Source organism: Carlito syrichta, unplaced genomic scaffold (genome assembly GCF_000164805.1).
Source record: "Carlito syrichta isolate Samal-C Ts95f unplaced genomic scaffold, Tarsius_syrichta-2.0.1 Scaffold115728, whole genome shotgun sequence".
Taxonomy (NCBI): Eukaryota; Metazoa; Chordata; class Mammalia; order Primates; family Tarsiidae; genus Carlito; species Carlito syrichta.
Window position 1 is genome coordinate 609301 of NW_007059824.1, and position 22181 is coordinate 631481.

Genomic DNA, 22181 nt, shown 5'->3' on the forward strand with positions numbered 1-22181 from the left:
AGAAATGCCCCACACCACGGCTTCAAGCAGCTCTGGAAAAAACATAGGAGTGACGGGAGCTGTTGACTCCCAGTGGCAAAATCTGGCGCCTCCGCAGGCCCTCCTCCTCCCAATCCATGGATAATCAGGAGATGGCTCTGACAGACTGTCCCCTCCTCCTCTCCTCTCCCTCTGCCCTTTTCTCGGCCCAGTGGTGGGGAGTGCAGCGTTCAACTGGGCCTGGGGGTGGGGGGCAGGCTCTGGGGGGGTGGGCCTGCCCTGAGGGGAGCTGGCATGGCTTGCCCTAGGGCTGCTAGTGTGATCGCCGTGTGGCTTTCTGGTGCCCTGGCCCAGCAGGTGGCCTCCCGGATCTCCCCGCTTCCGGAGCCCCCGGCCTGCCGTCGGACACCCAGCCCCGCCACCTGCAGCGGAGGAATCCAGTCTTTTGGAAATCGGAAGGCTGGAAAGAAGAGCTGGGTCTGTGGGGGTGGCAGTGGCTGGTCTGGGGTTGTAGGGGAGGCGTGTAAAGAAGCCTGATGCCAGGGTATTTGTCCACATGACCCAGGGGAGGTGGGCAGCAGTGCTCTGGGAGTGCGTGTACTGATCAGTGTTAGGGCTACCGCTCACAGCACTGCAGGGGGTGTGTGTGTACATGTGTGTTTCAGATGAAGGGAATTAATTGCCTCAGGTCCAGCTCACACTAGGGGGGCCTTAGGGAGAGCTGTCCCCCAGCATAGCACCATCCTGCACAGCACAGGGAGAATCTGGGAAGTGGGCTGCTGCCTGTGCCCCACCCCTTGGGACTGGGAGCCTATGTGGGGGCTCTGGAGCTGGAGTGACTGCCCATCCTCGCAGGGTGGTGGGCAAGGTAGCCCCCAGAGGACAACCAGAATTCTCTGAATGTAGGGTGTTAGGATCCTAACGCCACTCTTGCCATAAGGGCACCCACCCTTCTCGGCCTCCTAGGAGTGGAAAGTGGGCCTCACCAGCCTGGCTGGGAGGACCTTCCTGATTCCCCAGATAGTTTCTCTTTCTTCCTTTCTTCACGTGGGTTCCTGATGGGTTAGGGGCTGACCCTAGAGGTTCTGAAAGCCACCCAGTGGCCCCAGTAAGCATCCCCATCATCGCAGTGTCTTGCTGCCGTTCCTGTCACGTGAAGGCTGTGTGCGCTTGTGTTCTGCCCATGTATGTCTGTACATGTCAGAGACAGAGGCCCTGAGAGACAGAATAGGACCAAGAGACTGAGAAAGTCCTAGCATGAAGGGTGGTGACTGGAAGTGGGGAGGCAGGGGTACAGGCCTATTTTTATTATCGGTCAGCCTCTGGGACGTGAGAGGGGGGTGTTCTCTCTCCGACGCTGGCTGTCAGCTTGTGTCCAGGCGCCCCAGCTTGTCCGAGGAACAATGGGGCTCTCTTCTCTCTCCTCTGCCACGCCAGTGTCCCCTCCCATAGAGAACGATGAGAGAGAGGGAACATGGCTCTCAGGCACTCCAGGCAGATCTGGGCTTGCCAAGGGGGACAACAGTGGGACACTGTGTCCAAAGAATGTGAGTGCCCTGCCTGGCCACTGGTGCCATGGGGCACTCTGTGGGGGGAGGGGCTGGCCTCATGGGAGTGGAGCATGGGGTCGTCTCTGTTCTGCAGAGGGAGGCTCTAACCTGAAGCTCCTTAGCTCTCTGGGGGTCTTTTTGCCTCTGATCAGAGTTCACTCCCACATCCCAGTCTGGTGGTGATGGAGAGGGGACTTGAGAAAGGTGCAGCTCACGCCCAGGTGGCTGACTGCTTTGTGCCAGGGTCTCACACCCTCCACAGGGTCTCAGACCCCTCCAGAATCCTGGGCGATTGCAGCCATCAGTGGCCCCTGTGAACATGGCGGATGCTCTGGGCAGGTCAGAGAGAATGTTCTCTGTTCCTCCAGGAGACACAGTGCCTCCAATGGAAACAGACCCATTTTTCAAGGGCAAACATCAGATCCTCAAGAGAGAAACTGGTCACCCCTTGAAAACGCAAAAGAGGTCTGCCAGAAAGAGCTGCCAGGGCTGGGCGGACAGGAACTGAGACCAACCATAATGCATTTATTTTAACCTTGGGGCTGAACTCAGTTCCAAAACCCAAGAGCCTTTCCCGAATGGGCCTCCTCGGTCACAATTATTATTAGAAAATCAATGGCTTTGTCTGTCTATTTCTCTCTAATGTCTTTGCCAGGAATGAAAACAGCAGCAGCACTGGTCCAAACTCCCCCAGAGGCCTGAGTAGGGCAGGCCTGAGTGGGGCTGAGGCCTGGGAGCTTGGGCTTGCTATAGGCTTCCAGCAGGCTGCTCACACCCTCTCAAAACCCACCCTTCCTACTCCAGGGGCTCTTAGTAGCCCCTGGGTGGGACGGATGTGACCCTTTCTTTTCTGGTCTGTGACTAAGGACACATTAAGGCGCGGGGCTTATTTGCTTTAAGTGGAGCTATTTATGAGTGACAGAGTGAAGTCAGAGTCCAGTTTACTGTCACCACCCAGGGCACTATTTTCTCAGCTGAAATGGCAGCAGACCGCCTCTGAGGAATAAAGAACCCACAGTGGAGACTCAAAGCTCCACCTGGGGACTTTCTGCATTTAATTCTCACATGTCGGTCCCTGCTGCTATCCCAATGGGCCCCCCAGATCCCCTGATTATGGGAGAAAATGAGGACGTGTCTTAGAGTGACTGTGCGTGTGCGAGTGTGTCTGTCCCTAGGCTTGGCAGCTGACAGCCTGCTGCTCATGACAAGTAGGAAGACTTCCCAGCTGGCGCTGTTCAGGGTGGCCTTTGTGGCTCTGCCAGGCTGGGGGTGCTGGAGGGCCCCCGCTGCGGATGGTAGAAGTCTGAATGAGGGTGATAGGGTGATTTCTGCTTGGCTGCCCTGACACATTCCCAAGGGCCACTAGAGAGAGCAGACACACACACACACACACACACACACACACACACACACACACACACACACACACAGAGAGAGAGAACATGCATGCACTCACACGTGTGCCATGGGGCAGTGTTCCCAGATGTGCGTTCAGATCTCAGTTCCGTGTGACCTGGGACCTTTGGTAAGTCTTAGTGTTGCTGAAGCCGCAGGGTCGAGAATCTCCTCTCAGAAGATTTTTAGGACCAGGAGCTCACCCTTCAGGCTGGGTCTTGGCCTCTGGGACTCAGGAAGTAAGTTTTCTAGGATTCTGGGAGCCAGCTTGATGAGGCGATGGATTCTGTGTGCCTCAGCCCAGCTGTGGGAAGAGAGAGTGGGAAGGAAGTAGGGTGAGGCTAACAACATCCCCAGGCCTGTGGAATGGGACTGGAATGGGACATGCAGAAAAGCAGATGGAGTGCATAACTTCTCTTTGCCTGCTGTTCAGCTCTGGGGGGCAGGGTGGGATCCTCGGCCATCTTTGGGGAGAGGAAAGGAGGTGGGGAGCTAAGGAGCCAATATAAGGGAAGCTGGTAAGAAGTCCCAGCCATATACTGGATGAAGGCTGGGGAACCCCCAGAGAAGGCCAGGAATATCCCAGGGCTCAACAGGGTCTGGGGACTCCGCAACGAGACTTAGTCATTTCTTTGTTTTCCTTGGGAGTGCCATTTGCAAGATGATGCAACTTAGCTCTTTCCAAGAGTTCTTCCCCACGGGCTTGATGTTGCTGCTCGGTTGATGGAGTTGCCTTGGAGACTGTCTCTTCCCTCCACATCCCCCCACCCTTGTCTGGAAGCTCTGGCCCTCTGCCTCCAGGGGTTGGAAGGAGCTGACATCTGTTTCTCGTATCAGTTCTTTGTGTTCTCCGTCCCAGCCCTGTGTGGAGTAGGTTCCTGGTGAAGATTGAGCCCATCTAAGCAGATCCCTCACCCTGCAGAGAAAACCTGGGGTGTGAGCAGAGTTGGGGGCAGGAGGACTTAGGAGAGGTCCTGGGGGTGACAAGCTGGCCACAGCTCAGCCCCTAAGCTAAAAGGCACTGCCTTCTCTGGGGGGTTAGACTGGATCGATCATTTCTTGCACAAATGCTCATCGCCCTGTGTGCCCTGCATTCCTCCCAGGAGTGCAGGCTCGGGAGAAGCAGCCTGCAGAACCCCCAGCCCCTCTCCGAAGGCGGGCAGCCAGCGATGGACAGTATGAGAACCAGTCTCCAGAATCCACATCCCCCCGTAGTCCCGGGGTTCGCTCCCCCGTCCAGTGTGTTTCCCCTGAGCTGGCTCTTACCATCGCACTCAATCCCGGAGGGCGGCCCAAGGAGGTGAGTCTGTGAGTTGCATCCTGGGACCGCAGAGGACAGTGAGACCCACCTTAAATCTCCAGGAACCTAATGGTCAAGTTGACACTGACGAATTGGTAAACTCAGTCATTTGTTCCTTCTTGCATCTTCACCTAAGCCCTCTTTTCTGGCATATGGAATCTGGGGCCCATTTCCTCCCTTAGATAGCTTTAAGTCTTCACTTCCTACATTAATACTGAGATTGAAATTCCCTTCTTGATTCCTAAAGAGAATCCCTTCATAAGGTTGTACGGATACTGGGGATGCCTTAGGTGACCACAGTCTCTAAACTCCAAACCAGAGTATATAGACTGGCATAAATGTTTTTGAGTCCTTTCCAGATATCAGGGTTTTCTTGGGAGATTTAAATTTTATACCAAAATGTTTGTGTTTCTGAGACCTTTCAGTAGCTGGAGGCAGCGAGTCTCAAATTTCAGTGTGCATGACAATCTCAGAGGAGTTTTTTAAAGCTGTAGGTTCCCAAATCCACCGCCAGGGATCCCAGCATAGTAGATCTGGGACAGGGCCCAGGACTCTGCATTTTAAATGTGTACCCTGGAAGACTGGGATGCAGGTGGTATATGGGCCACATTAAGGGGTACAGTCCTATAAAATTCAGGCATGGTGACTCATGCTTGTAATCCCAGAAATCTTGGGAGGCTGAGGCAGGAGGGTTGCTTGAACCCAGGAGTTCAAGAACGGCCTAGGTAACATAAGATCTTGTCTCTACAGAAACCAAAAAATGACCAGACTTGGTGGTTCGGCCTTTTTTTGGCTTGCTTGTTTTTGTTTTTGTTTTGTTTGTTTTGAGTTGGAGTCTGACTCCGTCATCCAGACTGGAGTGAATCCCAGCACTATGGGAGGCTGAGGCAAGTGGATTGCCTTAGCCTGCGGGTTTGAGATCAGCCCGGGCAACTTGGTGAGTGCGCACCTGTAGTTCCGACTACTTGGAAGGCTGAGGTGGAAGGATTGCTGGAACCCAGCAGGTTGATGCTGGGGTGCCCATGAGCGTGTCATTGGACTCCAACCTGGGGGACAGAGTGAAACTCTAACTAAAAATAAATAAATAAATAAATAAATAAGTTAGCCAGGTGTGGTGCATGTACCTGTAGTCCCAGCTACTTGGGAGGCTGAAGCGGAAGTATCGCCTGAGCCCAGGAGGTTGAAACTGTGGTGAGCCATGATTATGCCACTGCAGTCCAGCCCTCCAGCCTGGGTGACAGAGTAAGACTCTTGACTCAAAAAAAAAAAAAAAAGAAAGAAAGAAAGAAAAGAAAAGAAAAAAGCAGGCTATTCTGAATATAAGTGACTAGGGAACATCTTCTGGTAGAACCCCTCTCCCCTTACCCCAAGCAGCAGCCAGACCGGCAAGGAGATTGATGGGCTAGTTAATTTGCTGTCCCCGTGCCCCAGAGGAAAACCCCTCTTGCTCAGGGACCCCCACTTGCTAACCCTGTGTTCTCCTGCAGCCCCACCTGCACAGCTACAAAGAGGCCTTCGAGGAGATGGAGGGAGCCGCCCCAAGCAGCCCACCACCCAGTGGGGGTAAGAACTTCCTGTGCTTGTCTTCCCTGTGTCCCCTCCAGCCCCTCCTTGCAACCTTACTGTCGTGCCCCAGGTTTGGGAGTGGGGGAGACTGTGCCAGGTGGGTCCACACTCACACATCTAAGAGTGCAACAGCCCCCGTCTTAGGATCTAAACTGCCCGACAGTGGAGTCTTGTTCAGAGTCTTTTTACACTCAACACTCAAAAGAACCTCATCCTAATGTGACTCTTTGTGACTTGACATTGTCCTTGTTTCTGACCCCATTTCTGTCTGCATCCAAGCACCTCTTTCGTTTTAGGCAACCTATTTATCTTTCTCCAAGGAAAGAGGGGCCCAGAACCCTTAGGCTGACAGAGCTCCCAGCTTGTCCATCCTTGGCCTCCAGGGGCATTTAATCTGCAGCCCCCAACACTCACTGGAAAGCCAAAGGACAGAGGCATGTCCACCCAAAGACAAGACCCAAAGGATCTCAGGAGTGGACAGTGTGCCTTTTATAGGAGCAGAGACAAGAAGAGGAACAGGAGGAGGTGGTTATGGGGAAGGAATTGATGGAGCAATACCAGGCTGTGAGGGATTCAGCCTCCGGTCAGCACAGGAGGAGAGACTGGTGGTGTTCAGGGATCAGGTTGTCTGGGCCTGGGCCAAGCTATCTATTTTGCTGGCGAGAGAAGGGGTGGCTGAGGAAGGGAGAACTGGAGCTGGCTGTGCATTCCCCTGGGGGCTGGCCGTCCTGTACTGGAGAGGTATGTGACAACAGTACGGGGCTCAAGTGCCAGCAGAGTTCGTTGGCTGCTTTCTTGGACACGAAGAGGCTAAAGCAGTAACTGACTGGCGGCCCCTGGAAACTGTGACTCTCCCTGGAGCAGCGCTGCCCAGTGGAAATAGATTGTGAGCACATTTGGAATTTAAAACATAATGGGAAACTGGTGCAATTGATTTTAATAATATTTTTATTAAATCCAAAATATCATCATTTCAATAAATACATGTCAACATGAAAATATTGAACTATTTTATCTCTTAAAAATATAGTAAGAGCCTGGTGAAATTGATTTGAAACCGGGCGCGGTGGCTCAAGTGAGAGACCGAGGTGAGACGATTGTCTGAGCCTGTGGGTTCGAGACCAGCCTGGGCAACGTGGTGAGACCTTGTCTCTACAATAAATCAAAAAATTAGCCGGGCGTGGTAGCGCACGTCTGTAGTTCTGGCTACTTGGAAGGCTGAAGAGGAAGGATCACCTGAGCCCAGCAGGGCGAGGCTGTGGTGGCCGGGAGCATTTGCTACTGTACTCTAGCCTGGGCGACAGAGGGAGATTCCAACTCAAAAAAAGAAAGGAGGGAAGGAAGGAAAGAAATTTACATGTGTTGTATTTAACCCCAACCTAAAATATTATCATTTCAACATGTAATCAATATAAACGTTAATGAGATGCTTTGTGTTCCTTCTCATGCTCAGTCAATGAAAGCCGATGTGTGTTTCATACTTCGGCATATCGGTTCACACCGGGCATCCTGCACGTGCTCTGTGGCCACATGTGGCTCGTGGCTGCTGTGCTGGACACCGCAGACCTAGACAGGCTCCTCGAGAGCCGGTTCTGCAGCCTCCTGTGACTTGGTGGAACCTCTCTCCCAGGCCTTAGCCTTCCACCCTGACATGTGCGCCCATTTGCTTTCAGGTCCAAACAGCCGAGGGTTGGACATCACCCTTTTTGGGGTGGGAACCTTCTAGGCTGTGCTAGAATTGGGTGTTACCTTCTTCTCTCCTTTCCTGTGGCCAGCCACGGGCGCCTGGGGGAGAAGGATAAAGTCAGAGGATTCAGAAATCCACAGGGTTGGGGAGAGAAGACAGAAGGCGGAGAGAGAAATGCAAGGAATTTTTCTCTCAGGAAGCAAAAGGCTTGCCCGGCCTCAGTGCCACCCACTCATCTGCGTCAGCAGAAGAGCCAGATTGTGCGGGGAACTGTGGGGACCAGGAATTCGAGAATTGGAGGTGAAGAGGGGAGGAAACCAAGAGAGAACCCCCCCCACCTTCTGTCATCCTCTGTCTCCTTCACCTGCTTTCATGGGCCCACCTGTACCTCTGCTGTGTCCACGAGGCAAAACCACATACTTGTGGGCTGGGACCACTTTGTGGTTATTTTCTGAACTGTAGTCTCTGAGTCTAGGCCCATTTTTTCATACTTAGCTACATTCAACTGTCCATTCGTTTGACACACTTTATTTTTTATTTGTTTTGTATTTTATTTTAAAGGTGTGTGGTCCAATTCAGGGTTAGGTATACACGTGGACATCATACAGGTAAAGCGTGGGCCTCCCTTTGGTCTCCACTTTGCCTGGTTTGAGATCAGGTACCCTTATTGATGCTTTGTTCCCCCCTCACTCCCCCCGCCAACCCTGGCAGTATCCTGCCAATCCCTTTCTTATAGTATTATGGTAAATGTTCAGGGTCTGTTTATGAGTGAGAACATGTGGTACTCAGTTCTTTGTTTCTGGGATAGATCACTGAGCATTATAGACTCTCAGTCCATCGAAGTTGCTGCAAAGTCCATATGCTGGTGTTTGACAAACTTTAATAAGGGCTTGATAAGTGTCTGTGGGCAACACACCATGTTATGAGATGGAGGGTGTGGAGATGGTAGAAACAGGATGTGTGTGTGTGTGTGTGTGTGTGTGTGTGTGTGCAAGTAAAGTGAGGAGGAGGAAAGACAGACATGCAGGCCTGTACCTGGAGGTGTGATGTTTGTACCCATTTGTCCCCATGCCGTATTTGCCCTTTGGACATCTAAAGGCGGGATGAGTGTGGCATGCAGAGGTGTCCCCCCCCATCCAGGCCCCTGTGACATCTTCATTCCTGCGTGCAGGAGGGTATGCACCTACTTCTGCACAAACTGTGTATGTTGCTTGCGTGGAGAGAGTGTATTTTTTCTTTTATTTACTTATTTATTTTTTGAGTTAGTGTTGCACTCCCTCACCCAGGCTGGAGTGCAGTGGCACACTCACAGCCACTGCAGCCTCATCACGCTGGGCTCAGGTGATCCTTCCACCTCAGTCTTCTAAGTAGCCAGAACTACAGGTGTGTGCTACCATGCCCGGCTAATTTTTTGATGTATCGTAGAGGTGAGGTCTCACCAAGTTGCCCAGGCTGGTCTCAAATTCCTGAGCTCAAATAATCCTCTTGCTGTGGCCTCCCAAAGTACTGGGATTACAGGCTTGAGCCACCGTGCCCGGTGTTCACTGTTGTTCATTTCTGGGGTCTCACTGTCTTTTGGGAAAGGCAGGAGGGGCCAGGAGAGTTGTGAAGTCCCGGGCATCCGCGGGCCACAGCTAGTCTGTCTGGGCCACTGGGCAGGCAGGGTGTGTCCCAAGGGCTGCAGCCTCTACAGGCTTCCAGTATCGCTGACAGGAGACACAGAGCTCGTTTTTAACTTCTCCTGAGAGGTGTATTAGGAGACGTGGCAGCTGCTGCCCAGATATCTCGTGACTGGACCTAACAACCACCCTGCAGATCAGCTCAGTGTCTGGCCAGGTCCTTGGCGGATGGGAAAAAGCCCGACAGCCCTTTCTGACCTTGTGTGTTATGTGACACTTGTAACCCAGATGGGCGGCCTGGGAGGAGCCCGAGCTTTGCACAAGGAGTGGGTGCTCTTGGCCACAGACTGTGGGCGTCTTCTCTTTCCAGGACACTGACATTTGGGGGGACAGATCCCCCCACTGAGAGGTTCTTGCCTTCCGGGATGCACAAGGAACATGCTTGGCCGAGGGCCGGCCCAAGGTCTTAGGGCCAGCTTGGCTCTGGCCTGTGATCCGCTCTTCTGTCTCTCTCCTTGCAGGGTGTGCCATCCTCAGGCTCCATTTTGTTCTCCGGAGTCCATCCAAGTGCGTGGTTTAAAAGGACGTGTGTGTGTGTGTGTGTGTGTGTGTGTTGGGGGCTGGGAAAGGGAGAGGACAAGATGAGAGAGAATATGGAGAAAGTGCGAGATGGCTTTAGAGGCCCGTGTATGCTATTAGCCGTGGCAACATAAAGGGATAGTAGCGAGAAGCCCAGGGCCCCGGGTAGAAGTGATTCTCTTGAGACTGGGGCCAGGTCCAGGACAAGGGCGCCACTTCCTGACTCTGTCCATTTATCCTTTGAACTGCTGAGATGTGGAGACACAGAGACAGGAAAGGGCGGTGGAGCCAAAGCCGCGGGGGCTTCGGACTGGTTCCTCGGCTCATCTCCATGGCTCAGCCCTTGCCAAGACGTGCCCTCCCGTGGCATGTCTGCCCTGCTTCCCCCACCCCTCACTCCTCCTGTCTTCCCTCTTCTTCCCGGTACAGTGCGGTCCCCGCCGGGTCTGGCCAAGACACCCCTGTCTGCTCTGGGCTTGAAACCCCACAACCCAGCGGACATCCTGTTGCACCCCACAGGCGGTGAGTGGGGTACAAGGGAGGTGGGGAGGAGGAAGACCAGCAGTGGGAGGACCTCTGCGGTCCTGGGCAGGGACTGAGGCCTTGGGGTCTGGTGGGCAGCTGGCTTTTTGCCATGCTGAGGTCAGGCCTTAGTGGGGGCTTTCTATGTGGGGTTGGGGGTGACAGGTCTCTTTGCAGCCTTCCTGCCTATTGACTTCTGGGGTCTGGGCCACTCCCAGCCTCCTCTGACTGGGGGACTTGGGAGCCTGGTCTCAGTGTCTTTGGAGTCGGTCAGCTCTCTGTCAGAAGCCCAGCTCCCCCAATGTCTCCAGTGTTCAGGCACACACACACACACACACACACACACACGCACACCCACATGTATACATACACACAGCCAGAGAGCACTTCCCTGCTGCTCTGTGCCAGAGCCCCCACTGGCTGCCCAGCTGACTCTGCTCTGAGAATCATGAGACATCACAGACCAGACCACTAGCATTTGGGGGTGTTCTCCCCGTCTGCCTCTTCAGGCCCACAAAACCCTGCCTGAGAAACCCAGGACTCGGCAGTGTTTCTCTCCCCCCTCCGCCCACCATCAGCCATGACCCAGCCCTCTCGCTCTCAGCCCAGGTCTCCCCCTGCCTGTGGAAGGACCTGCCACTCCCCTGCTTCTGACTCTCCCCGGCCTATGCTCAACCTCTGGTCCACATCTCTGAAGCTGGCCATCTCTCACCCTGCTGCTGAGGACAGCAGCTGGAGCTCTGAAGGCTGAGGCGGGAAGGAGGACTGTCACTCAGACTCCCTGGGGTCAGATAGCCCATCCCAGTGACTGGAGGGCCTGGCAGAGAAGGTCTTCTTCCTTTGAGTGATGCCACCTGAGGTTCACACTCTGACTTCCTTCTTCCATTTCCCAGCTGCTCTCCTTCCTATGTGGGCGTCTTTGGGCTCTTAATGGTAGTTTGGAACTGGCTGAGCCCAGAATGTGCTCTCTAGACTCTGGTTTTAAGGCTGCGTGGGGGTTCTTGGGGTCAACTTTCCTTTTTTTTTCTTAGTCACCAGAAGACTGATCCTGCCAGGTAGGAGAGCAATGGCATGCCCTTGTGACCCACAAAGACCTATGGCCTGGGCACAGCCTCCCATCGGGAGAGTCCGCATGGTCAGAGACAATGAGTCACCCGGGAGTTAGCTGGATGGGGTTGGGGCCTGTCTCTCACCAGCCACCACACTGCTGCTTGAGACTCGGCCCACGCCAGCCCTGGGCACGGGTTGCAAGGGGGTCAGGCTGGTCTAATAGTGCCCTGGAGCCCTGAACTCCTGTGCAGAGTGGACCTCGGCCCTCCCCTTGGGGCCCTGGCCACACCCCAGCTTTTCCATGTCTCTTTTCTCAGCAAATTCTCTTTCTCAAGAAATAATCCCTGTTAATCAATCTCTCTGTTTCTCTCTCTCTCTCTCCTTTTCACTCTTCCTCTCCTTTTCATCACCTGCCCCTGCTTCCTGCCTCTCCTTCTTCCCACCTCTCTTCTCATCTTCCCTCAGAGGAAGACGAGAGGAAGGTGGCGGTCAAGCTTTCTGAAGGTAAGTGCAGGCTTGCTGTGGCCTTCTGCTCTCTGGGCCTGGACATGGCTTTTTAGGTGGAGCTTGAAGAGGCTGGCTCAGGCAGCTCTCTTTCCTGACCTGGTCTCAGGTGACTGAGCACATAGCCTTCCTGTCCCCACCTCTGGCGATGAGATATCACCCTGGGCACCGCCTGAGTCCTGACTGGGGAGCTTGAGGTGGCTGGGCATGGGTTCAGGCACAGCCTGTGTCCGGGTGCTGCTATGGTGCCTCCTTGTTGACAAAGCGTCCCTCCTGCCTCAACCTCTCCCAGTGTCACTTGTGCCAGCCTGCCTTGCATGCAGCCACACACAGGGGTAAACTGGGAGGGACTCGTGTCCCCTTTGCCGGGCATGCTGCACATGTGTATCTTGGAACAGGGAATCTCCACCTCGACACCACTGATATTTCAACCTGAATAATTCTTTATTGTGGGGATGGCACTGTGCCCTGTAGGATGTTTAGTGACATCCCTAGGACGTCCCTAGACTTTATCTGCTAGATGCCAGTGGCCATCGAAAATGACATGACTATCGAAATTTCATGACCATCGAAAATGTCTCCAACATTGCCAGTGTCCTCTGTGGGGAAATTGCTCTGGGTTCAGAGACACCATTTTAGCGCTACAATTTACCCTCTTGAAGCCTCTGCCTGGTTTCATATCAACACAGAAAGTACCAAGACTGTCTTCCTGGAATCTTGGGCACCTTTGGGGATTTCAGGAAATCTCTGGACTCACCCCCTACAAAAATGCATCAGGACGCCCATGCGCATAACTGGAAAAACAGTTACAAAGAGCTGACATGTCTATGGTTGCAGTTGAACCCCTGAGGTAGATGAACCCTGCATTGGGTACTGGAAAAACAGAAAGGGGCCGTAGTTGGATAGAAGACCTTGGATTCACTAGGAACAGAACCGGGCTGAGGACTCAAAGCAGCAGATGAAACAAACCATATGCTGGGAGGCCAGTGTGTGGTTCTGGGCACCAGTGTCCCCATTTCTTTTTCTTTCTTTTTTGGGATTGAAGTCTCACTCTGTCATCCAGGCTGGATCGCAGTGGCACGCTCACGGCCACCACAGCCTTGACCTGCTGGGCTCAGGCGATCCTTCCCCCTCAACCTTCCTAGTAGAATCTGCCCATTTCTAACCAGCCAGAGCTTGGGCAACAATATCAGGCTGCCTGGGGGCTGCAGAACAAGGCAGGTTCCAGCAACAGGTCTAGAATGGGTGGGCCGCGGCAGCCTCCCGACTGCTGGGAACGGCACCCCTCCTGTTCTTCTGCAGCCTCATACCTGGCGAAGGGCTTTCTCCCAGACTGGAGGCTTGACTACTGGTTCCCAACAGGGCAGTAGAGCTGGGAGGGGGAGTTTAGAATAAGCTGGTGGCCAGAGCTAGCAGGTTCTGGTGTTTCAGATGCCAGCCCACGCAGGGGGCAGGCCATGCAGTAGGCTCTCAGCTCTCCTCATGTTGTCTGGCTCAAAAAGACTGCTGGGATCTCAAACACTCTCTAGCAAGAAGGTCCAAGGGGTGAAGTATCCCACAGACTGACAGGCCCTGGTGATTGTCTCCCACTTTGGGGTGACTTCAGAGGCGCGGGTATCAACAAAACTGAACTGAGACCTGCCAATCGTGCCTCACAGATGACTCTCAGCTTACAGGGTGCCGAGTCCTCTAGCCCGAGCCACAGCGTTTGGAGGGCAAGGTTGTTAGGGATCAGCTCAGCCACACCCTTTGTCACAGATATGCAGCTCGTGGTGGGTGGGGGCGGGGGATCTGCCCAAGGTCACAGTTAGGAGGCATCAGAGTCAGCCAACTGGAGTTGCTGGTCTTTTGTCCATTAGTCAAGTGGCCATTTCAAAGCCCTTCTCCTGCCTCCAGGAGCCATGCCCTGGGATTCCAGCGTGGGAGTCGGAATTGCGGCAGTGGCCTGGAGAGTGGGGTGGAGCAGAGCAGGGAGCAGGGCTGTGGGCAGCTGGTTTCTTTTTTATTTTTTTGGAGTCTCACTCCGTCGCCCAGACTGGAGTGCAGTGGCCGCTCCCGGCCACCGCAGCCTTGACCTGCTGGGCTCCGACGATCCATCCACCTCAGCCTTCCAAGTAGCTGGAACTAGAGGTGTGCGCTACCATGCCCGGCTCATTTTGATTTTTATTATAGAGATGATGTCTCACCAAGTTGCCCAGGTGGGTCTCGAACCCGCAGGCTCAGGCAATCCACTCACCTCAGCCTCCCAAAGGCGTGGGATTACAGGCTGAGCCACCGAGCCCAGCTGCAGCTGGTTCCTTATTCCTTTCTGATGGACCATCCTCCGGGTCAGACTGAAATACATCCTTTGCTGACCCGCTAAAGCTCTGCTTGATTTTCTTGATGATACTTTGATGGGAAATTCAGAAAGAGTTGCCTGTGAGGTAAAATGACTAGAAGCAAGATTATTCAGCTGGGGGAGAAGAAGAATGTGAGAGATGTCTGCTCTGTCCGGGACCCTGTCCGTTCATTCTCTCATTCATTGCTGCATTTATTCATTTATATTTTTTGTGGCTACTGTGTGCCAGGCAGTGTGTCAGGCTCTGGGGATGTAAAGATGCCAACAGACATTTCAACATAAGATGCAAGGCCTGAACAGGGGCAGGAACAGGGTGTCATGGGGGCTCTTAGGAGGGACATGTGGCCCCATCTAATTTCTTTGGGGGCCGGGTGCGGTGGCTCATGCCTCTAATCCCAGCACTTTGGGAGGCTGAGGTGAGAAGATTGTCTGAGTCCAAGGGTTTGAGACCAACCCGTGCAATTTGGTGGGACCTCATCGCTACGATAAATCAAGAAAAATTAGCTGGGTGTGGTTGTGTGCACCTGTAGTCCCAGCTACTTGGAAGGCTGAAGTGGAAGGACCACCTGAGCCCAGCAGGCCGAGGCTGCGGTGGCCGGGAGCAGCGTGCCACTGCACTCCAGCCTGGGGGACAGAGTGAGACTCCGACTCAAAAATAAATAAATAAATAAATAAAAGCTTGGGGATTCTAACATTTGAACTCCTGGACCTGGGACCCTGAGGCTTCCACGGATCCTTCCTTCTCCCCCACCCACATGTCTTCATGTTACTTAAGGTGGGCGGGCCCCTTCCCTCCAGGCAAAGAGCCTTTTCTGGGAGGCAGAAAATGCACTTCAGGGTGTGGATGAAGAGCTGACAGTGCACAGAGCTGGAGGAGGCGAAGTCAGCCTTGGGCTGCAGCTGCTCTCAACGGCCAGCAGCCACTTGGCCTGGGTCTGGCCTCCTGGAATGTTCTGCATGTAGCACCCTCCCCAGCCCCACCTCTCCCGCCCTTCCCAACTCCCATAGCCTCTGGGTGCAGCTGCTCCATGATTGGAGGAGAGGGGGAAAACGGCAGAAGAGAGGGTGCAAGCGAGGAGTGGAGGGAGGCAGGAACGGGCAGCCAGGGCACAGGCAGGCAGCCATGGGGCTGGTTCTGAACGCTGGGACTGGGACTGGCAAGAAAGCATTAGGAGGAACTTTCCTGTCTCTTCTCGCCTGATCCTAGCTGGGCAGGTGGGCATTCTCATCTCCACTTTACAGATGAGGAAACTGAGTCCCAGAAAGGCTCTAGTAAGTGAACGGAAGGGAGGGGGAGCCCACAAGGGTCTAAGTATATTGTTCTGAAGTGGGGAGGAGAGAAAAAGGTGAGGAATAGACAACAGATCTGAGTCTTAGAGCTTGGGGAGGCTGATTTTGGGTCCCCCAAACTGGTTTTAAACAGTTATGGGGAGGAACTTAGGAAATCAAATAACTTCAAATGACTCCAAAGGGCCCTCCTGCTCTGGGTTCACGAAGAGCGGAATTGCATGGATGGGCCTCATCTCCTGATCTGGGACTGGAGGAGCAGACTGGGTGGCAGTTGGCAGGCAGACAAGCTGGCCTAGGAAGTGACTGTGGTGGGAGAGGAGAAAAGACGTGGGGACCAGGTGAGGACAGGCCCAGCAGGGATTGTGTCTCTGGGTCGCCTTGGCTAGGTTGGTCACCCAACACACAAGGGCTATTTTCTGACATCATGGTGAGAACGGATGCTGCTGCTTCTCCCTGGGTAAGCGGTCCTGACCCCCAAGTTCAGACTCCTAGTCCTGTAAGAGTCCTGCTGTTCTGTTATTTTAGGAGCTGAAGGGACTGGGGAAGGGGCCAGTGGGGCTGCCTTAAGAACTTGGCCATCCTATGGAACCATCTCAGGGCTTTTCCTGTCGGTCCTCTTTGCAGGTTTACCGTCAGATTCCCAGTCTTCAGCTCAGGTTCCTGTGTTTAGGCCAGAGGCAGTTAGTAGGTACCCAACCTTGTCTAATGAGATAGGCCAGATGGGAGTCAGCATCCATGGGTCCCAGGCTTGACTGTGTCCTAACTATGGGCTGGGGTAGTGTGGCTCGCCTTTTCTCAGTTTCACTGTTGGTAGAAGGGGGTACCTGTACTTTTTATCATTATTATTTTTTTGAGTTGGAGTCTCACTCTGTCACCCAGACTGGAGTGCAATGGCCACTCCTGGCCACCACAGCCTCGACCTGCTGGACTCTGGCGATCCTTCCGCCTCAGCCTTCCACGTAGCTGGAACTACAGGCGTGCATGACCACGCCCAGCTAATTTTTTGATTTATAGTAGAGATGAGGTCTCTCCAAGTTGCCTGGGCAGATCTTGAACCCGCGGGCTCAGGCAATCCACTCACCTCAGCCTCCCAAAGTGCTGGGATTATAGGCTGAGCCACTGAGCCCAGCCATCTGTACTTTTTTAAGGAGCAAGGCATAAGGCAATGTGAATTGCTTACTCAGTGTGTAGATCAGGACCTAGTGGGAAACTGATGACTTGTCCTAATGGAGCTGCCAAGAAGTCATAGTTTTGGAGGGTTTTTTTGAGTCGGGGTCTCACTCTCACCCAGGTTGAGTACAGTGGGGCAATCATGGCTCACTGCAGCTTCCTGGGCTCTGGTAATCCTTCTGCTTCAGCCTCCCAAATAGCTGAGACTATAGGCATGTACTACCACGCTTGGCTAATTTTTAAATCTTTTATAGAAATGAGGTCTTGCTATGTTGGTCTTGAATTCCAGGTGTGGAGAGTTTAGTGGGGTGTTAAAAGGGCTGGGAAGAACAATAAAGGATGGTAAAGCACTCTGTGTGCTTCCTAGCAGGAGTAGGGAGCCATCACACTCCAGGCTTTTGAAGGAACAAGGAGAGCTGGTGGAGAGGGTGGGTAGAGGGATGTGACCACTGGCACCTTAACCTCTTCCTCCTCCTCATCTCCTGCCAGTTTCCCCTACCAACCAAAGGCCAAAGCTACTTGTAGCCATGGGTCAACTGTGTCTGGGATGCAGTAGGTAAAAGTTGGCCCCCAGGGACACAGGTCAGGTTAGAGGATGGATTAGGAGGACGTCAGCGGGCTGGAGAAGAGCACAGGCCTTCATGGTGTCATCCATGTAGGTTTCAACTTGAACTCTAGGGAATGAGAAAAATGATCATGTGCCTCTCAGGTCTTACTTATTACGTGCCTGTGTATGGATAGGGCTGGAGGATAAGGGCCGAGAATTTGTTGCTTTCTGGGACAGATGCCCAGGGGGCATCTACTGTGAGCCAGGTGTTGGACAAGGGCTGGGAACGCAGATCAGCCAGGCAGTCTGGGAGCCCACAGGCGGCCGGGAAGTGGTGGATCCTCCTTGCCATCCCTGGGTGGGAGATAAGGTATGCCGAGTGCCGCGTGTACCCTGGTGAAGCCACATGGAGCACCTGGAAGGGTCCAGGAAGAGTTTTCAGAGGGTCACCCGGGGCAGCAAGGGATGGGAGGGAAGTGAGGTCTTGGGTGTTGTTTACGTGGGTGAAGCTCTCCCTGATGGTCCCTTCTCCCAAGCTGGGTTACACCACCGCCCAGCTCCCCAAGACTAAAGACACACATTGAAACTATCGGCTCTCCCATTTTCAGATGGTTGTTTGCATAGGTGCAATGGGTAAGGGCAGATCTGGGCCAGACTGCCTGGGTTCCTCAACCTACTCTGCCACTTGCTAGCTGTGACCTGGGCAAGGTACTTACATCCGCCAAATCCTACTTTCCTCACATAATTGCTCTTTTTTTGTCAGAGTCTCACTTTGTCACCCTGGCTGGAGTGCAGTGGCACTCTGACAGCCACTGCAGCCTCGACCTGCTGGTCAGGTGATCCTTCTGCCTCAGCCCTCCAAGTAGCTGGAAATACAAGCATGCGCCACCATGCCTGGCTACTTTTTTGATTTATTGTAGAGATGAGGTCTTGCCAAGTTGCCCAGGCTGATCTCAAATCTCTGGGCTCAGGCAGACCTCTCACCTCGGCCTCCCAAAGTGCTAGGATTATAGGTGTGAGCCATTGCACCTGGCCTGTTTGCTCTTTTAATCATTATGAATAGCCCTATGGAGTTGGGTCTTCTTTGGCTAGTGGGCTGGAGTGCTGGGTAGAGCTGGCCCTGGGTGTCTTTGGGCCCTCTCTAGGCCACCCAGAGCCAGCAACCTCAAGACCATGGTGCCAGTATCCATAGCCAGTGATTGGCTGTGAGCTCTGGGGAACATTGCCTTACCTCTCTGGGTTGGGCAGACGGGTTAGATCAGGAGTCAGCAAACTATGGCAGCTGGTCAAATCCTACCCACCGACTATTTCTGTAAAGAAAGTTTGATTTGTGTCCTAACCATCCCCATTCACCGAGCTATTGTCTATGTATACATTTGTGCTAAAACAGAGTTGTGTAGTTGTGACAAAGACAGCCTAACTCACCAAGCCTAAAGCATTTACTATCAGGTCTTTACAAAAAAAAGTGCCATGGCCTAGTCAGAGGATCCTGCACTGTCCTCTAGTTCCAGCAGGTCCTTGTGTGTGAATGGCACAGCATCCGTGTCTTCAATGTGGTTTGGCCTGGGCTGGTCGAGGGAGGTGTCCCAGGAGGCCTTGCTGGCTCTGCCCACATGGATTCCAGCTTTGGGTGCCAAGGTGGCTGCTTCTGTAACACCCTGTGCCTGGTACCCAAAACAGACCATCCACACTGGCTCCTTTGTGGACACGTTTCCCCATCTTTGTCTACAGTCACTGATGTGGGGTGTGGGGGTGTTCTGAGTGGAAGTAAAAGACAGATTGGTAGGCTCAGGCTGGCGCTCACACAGACCCTGCAGCAGCCTCCAGGACCCACTCTGTAGAGGGCCTTGTGTTGAAGGAGTGTCCTCTTCCAGTGTCTAGGGAGGCTTCTGGCCTGGGTGTAGAATGTCAGGCCCAGGGGTTACCCCAGAAGCATGCCCTGGTGTCTGTGCTCTAATGCAGTGAAGGCCCGAAGCACACCATGATATTTGGTGACAAGGCTCCTTCCAAATTGAGGTTTTCTTTGGGCTAAGGGGAAGGAGTTTTCATTTAAGCTGGTTGGACCCCAGACCTCTCACCCATGAAGGACCTGTACGGGGGGGGCTTTTCTTCAACTCAGTGACCATCACAGCCCTGGCCAGCAAGGGTTCCAGGGGTCTGGGCTCCCTGGGGCTGCACAGACTCTGGCTCTTCAGTTTCTCAGGCCGGTTTCAGTAGACGCCCTAGTTGTGGGCAGAGTATGGGTCTGTGCCCAGGCCAGGTGCCACCCTTTGGGTGAGAAAGGGACAATGCCAGGTTTGGAGGTGGTAGGAATGCCATCCTTCTGGATTGAGTCCCTGGGGAAATCGTGAGTGCCCTCCTGCTTCTTCCTGCTTAATATGGGTTAGCTGGGGGGCTGTGCTCAGAGGCCATCGGAGAGTCAGGCAGTTGGGATCCCGGCTGTGTTGTTTCTCTCGCCGGGCTTCAGTGTCCTTGTCTGTACAATGACCTTTCTGGCACTTGCCCTCCACCCATCCTCCTAGGCTATTTTGAGCACAAGGTAGGGTAAAGGACATAAAGGTCCTCTGTAGACTGCTCAGTGCTACAGAAATGCCAGAGGTGGGCGATGGAATGTCTAGTTCCACAGAGAATGGGGCTCACTGATGTAAGTCCCCGGAGGAATGCTGAGTGTGTCAGGCAGAGTGGGATGGGTGTGTCTTGGCAGCGAAGGGGCTAGGTGAGCAAGCCTGTTTCTGGATTCTGGGCGTGGGGTGGAGCTTGTGTGAACCGTGGAGCTGTCCCAAGATATGGACAAGGAAGGGCTGGAGTGTGGTCCACTGCAGAGCCCCAGGTTTGAGCAGTGCCCAGGAATCTGGATGGGCCTAGGTAACAGATTCATTGATGAGAAGGGGTTGCCAACTGTGGACAAACATCCTAGTCCTTGCGGGAAGATTTCCCCATGGCCAAGTGCAGAGATAGAGCCTGGGGTCCATTTTTGGGAAGCTCCTCTCAACAGGACCTTGGTTAAAGGTTGCTGTGGAGGGTGTGTCCAGGCAGGCAGGAGCCCCAGGACAGGTGGTCATTGTGTCCCTTTGGGTTGTTCCATGCTCCCTTCCCCCAGGCAGGAGTCTGGGAGGCTAGGGTCCCGTACAGGTTGGGTGGGCTCCGCACTGCATCCTGTGGTTTTGTGCTCAGAGTCTCTGTTCTCTTACCCCTTCCAGAGCCCCGGAGCTACGTGGAGTCTGTGGCACGGACAGCGGTGGCTGGGCCCCGAGCTCAGGACCCTGAGCCCAAGAGCTTTAGCACCCCGGCTGCCCAGGCCTATGGTCATGAGACACCTCTGAGAAACGGGGCCCTGGGGGGCTCCTTCGTCTCTCCCAGCCCCCTCTCCACAAGCAGCCCTATCCTCAGTGCTGACAGGTAAGCCTCAAGGGGCAGCTGGTGGGGGTGAGAATCCAGGCCTGGGACGGGATGGGTGAAGCCTCTTGGATCTGCCCAGGGTGTAGATGGGCAGAAGTCACATCCAGATTGTGACCCTTACTTCATTAGGGTGTGTTGAGAGAGTGCCCTCTGATGCTGGCTCCTGTGGGGGCCCAGGAGAGTGAGCTGTAATTCCCAGGTTGTTTCCGACCCTACCCATCCAAGACTGTGAGGGAGTCTTTCCCTCAAGGGGAAAATCTACTGACAGTCACGACTCGTATGTTGTGGGTACTTCCTAGGTACCAGGCACTTTGCTAAGCACTGTGTACAGTTATTTAATCCTCGCAGCAATTATAGGAGGTATGCACTATTATTGCTGCCTCTTTTCGGAAGAGAAAACTGAGGCACAGAGGTGAAACAGCTTGCTCAAGTTCTCGCAGCTGACTTGCCCCAGACCTGCGTTATGGCGCCTGCCCTCCACAGGATGAGAGTCAGATTCCCAACGCCCAGAAGTGATCGAAGGGCCTGGAGCTCAGAGCAAGGGGCCATTATTTCTGGCTAGGGATGCAGAGAGGACTTCTGAGGTCTGGAAGAACTTGGGGGAGGTCCAGAGGGACGAGCAGGGCGTTGAAGGGTGAGGAAGGAGGGAGAGGGCATTCCAGAAGAACAGCCCAAAGGGAGAGAAGACGGGAGTGTGGCTGTGGTGGCAGTGTGGGGCTGAGGCACGTGGCCTGCCCGCGAGGGGTGCTTCAGTGGATGTATAGCTGATATCCATCTGTCTGAATGCGTTGGACAGACAGGAGAGTCCAGAGTTGGGCAGGGGAGGGTGGATGGTCCCTGCTGACAGGCCCGGTCTAGGGAGGGCCCTGTGTTTGGGGTGCAGAGAGAAGCTCTTGCTGGGGTGCTGGGGTGATGGCTTGTGAATGGAGAAGGAAGGTGACGGAGGAAAGGGGGGCTGACATTATCTCAGGCAAGGCAGGCAGGGGAGAAGCACCCAGTGAGCCTGCGAGCGTAGGAACTCACCCCCGGGAGGGAGGGTTGGCCCTGACCATCCCTTCCTCCCCATGCCCTCTCCCCTTTCTAGCCTGCTGCCTCACAGGGCTTGCAAACTCTCAGCCAGGCCCATGAGCCAAGTTTGCTGCGGAGCCTACATTGGCTCAGCCTTGAACCCTTTCCCAGTTGGGTGGGGGACTGGGGGAGCTGAGGACCAGAGGCTTTCCTCTGGACTCAAAGAATTCTGAAACTCCACGCCAAGCATCTGCCCGTCCCCAAGTCCGCCTCACTCCCCCTACCCCCAACCTCTTGACCGGGCAGCAGGCCACATTGCTCAGGCAGTCTGACTGGCAGAGGGCAGGTTCCCTGTTTCAAGGGAAGGGGGATTTTCCTAACTCGGCCCGGCTACTCGTTGCTGACATTCAGTGAGCCCTGGTGTAGGAAGTGGTTCATTGTTTCTTACCCAAGTTCCTTCTGCTGTGGTGCAGGCCCTTTCCAGGAAGCTAGTGTTTCTCCTTCGGCATGAATCTTCCAGAACCACATCTCAGCGTCCCCCTCCCTGGTTTTATCTCCCAATCCTCAGAATCCAGTTTGTTCTGCACGAGGAAACGGCCTTCTGCTGTGGCCCCTTCTGGGATGCCAGGAAGACTTTGTCCTGGCCTGGCCCCTGCCCTTCTCCCCGCCCTTGGCTCT

General features: G+C 54.1%; 1 protein-coding gene across 1 annotated transcript in view; it reads left to right on the top strand.

Moving 5' to 3' along the window:
• TNS1 (tensin 1) overlaps positions 1-22181 on the top strand; it is a 147114-nt gene that overhangs the window by 105979 nt on the left and 18954 nt on the right. Inside the window, exons 18-23 of the mRNA XM_008073717.2 lie at positions 4028-4224; positions 5712-5787; positions 10105-10197; positions 11229-11252; positions 11713-11751; positions 20297-20495. Coding sequence (XP_008071908.1) covers positions 4028-4224; positions 5712-5787; positions 10105-10197; positions 11229-11252; positions 11713-11751; positions 20297-20495 — 628 coding nt within the window. The remainder of the gene's footprint in view (positions 1-4027; positions 4225-5711; positions 5788-10104; positions 10198-11228; positions 11253-11712; positions 11752-20296; positions 20496-22181) is intronic.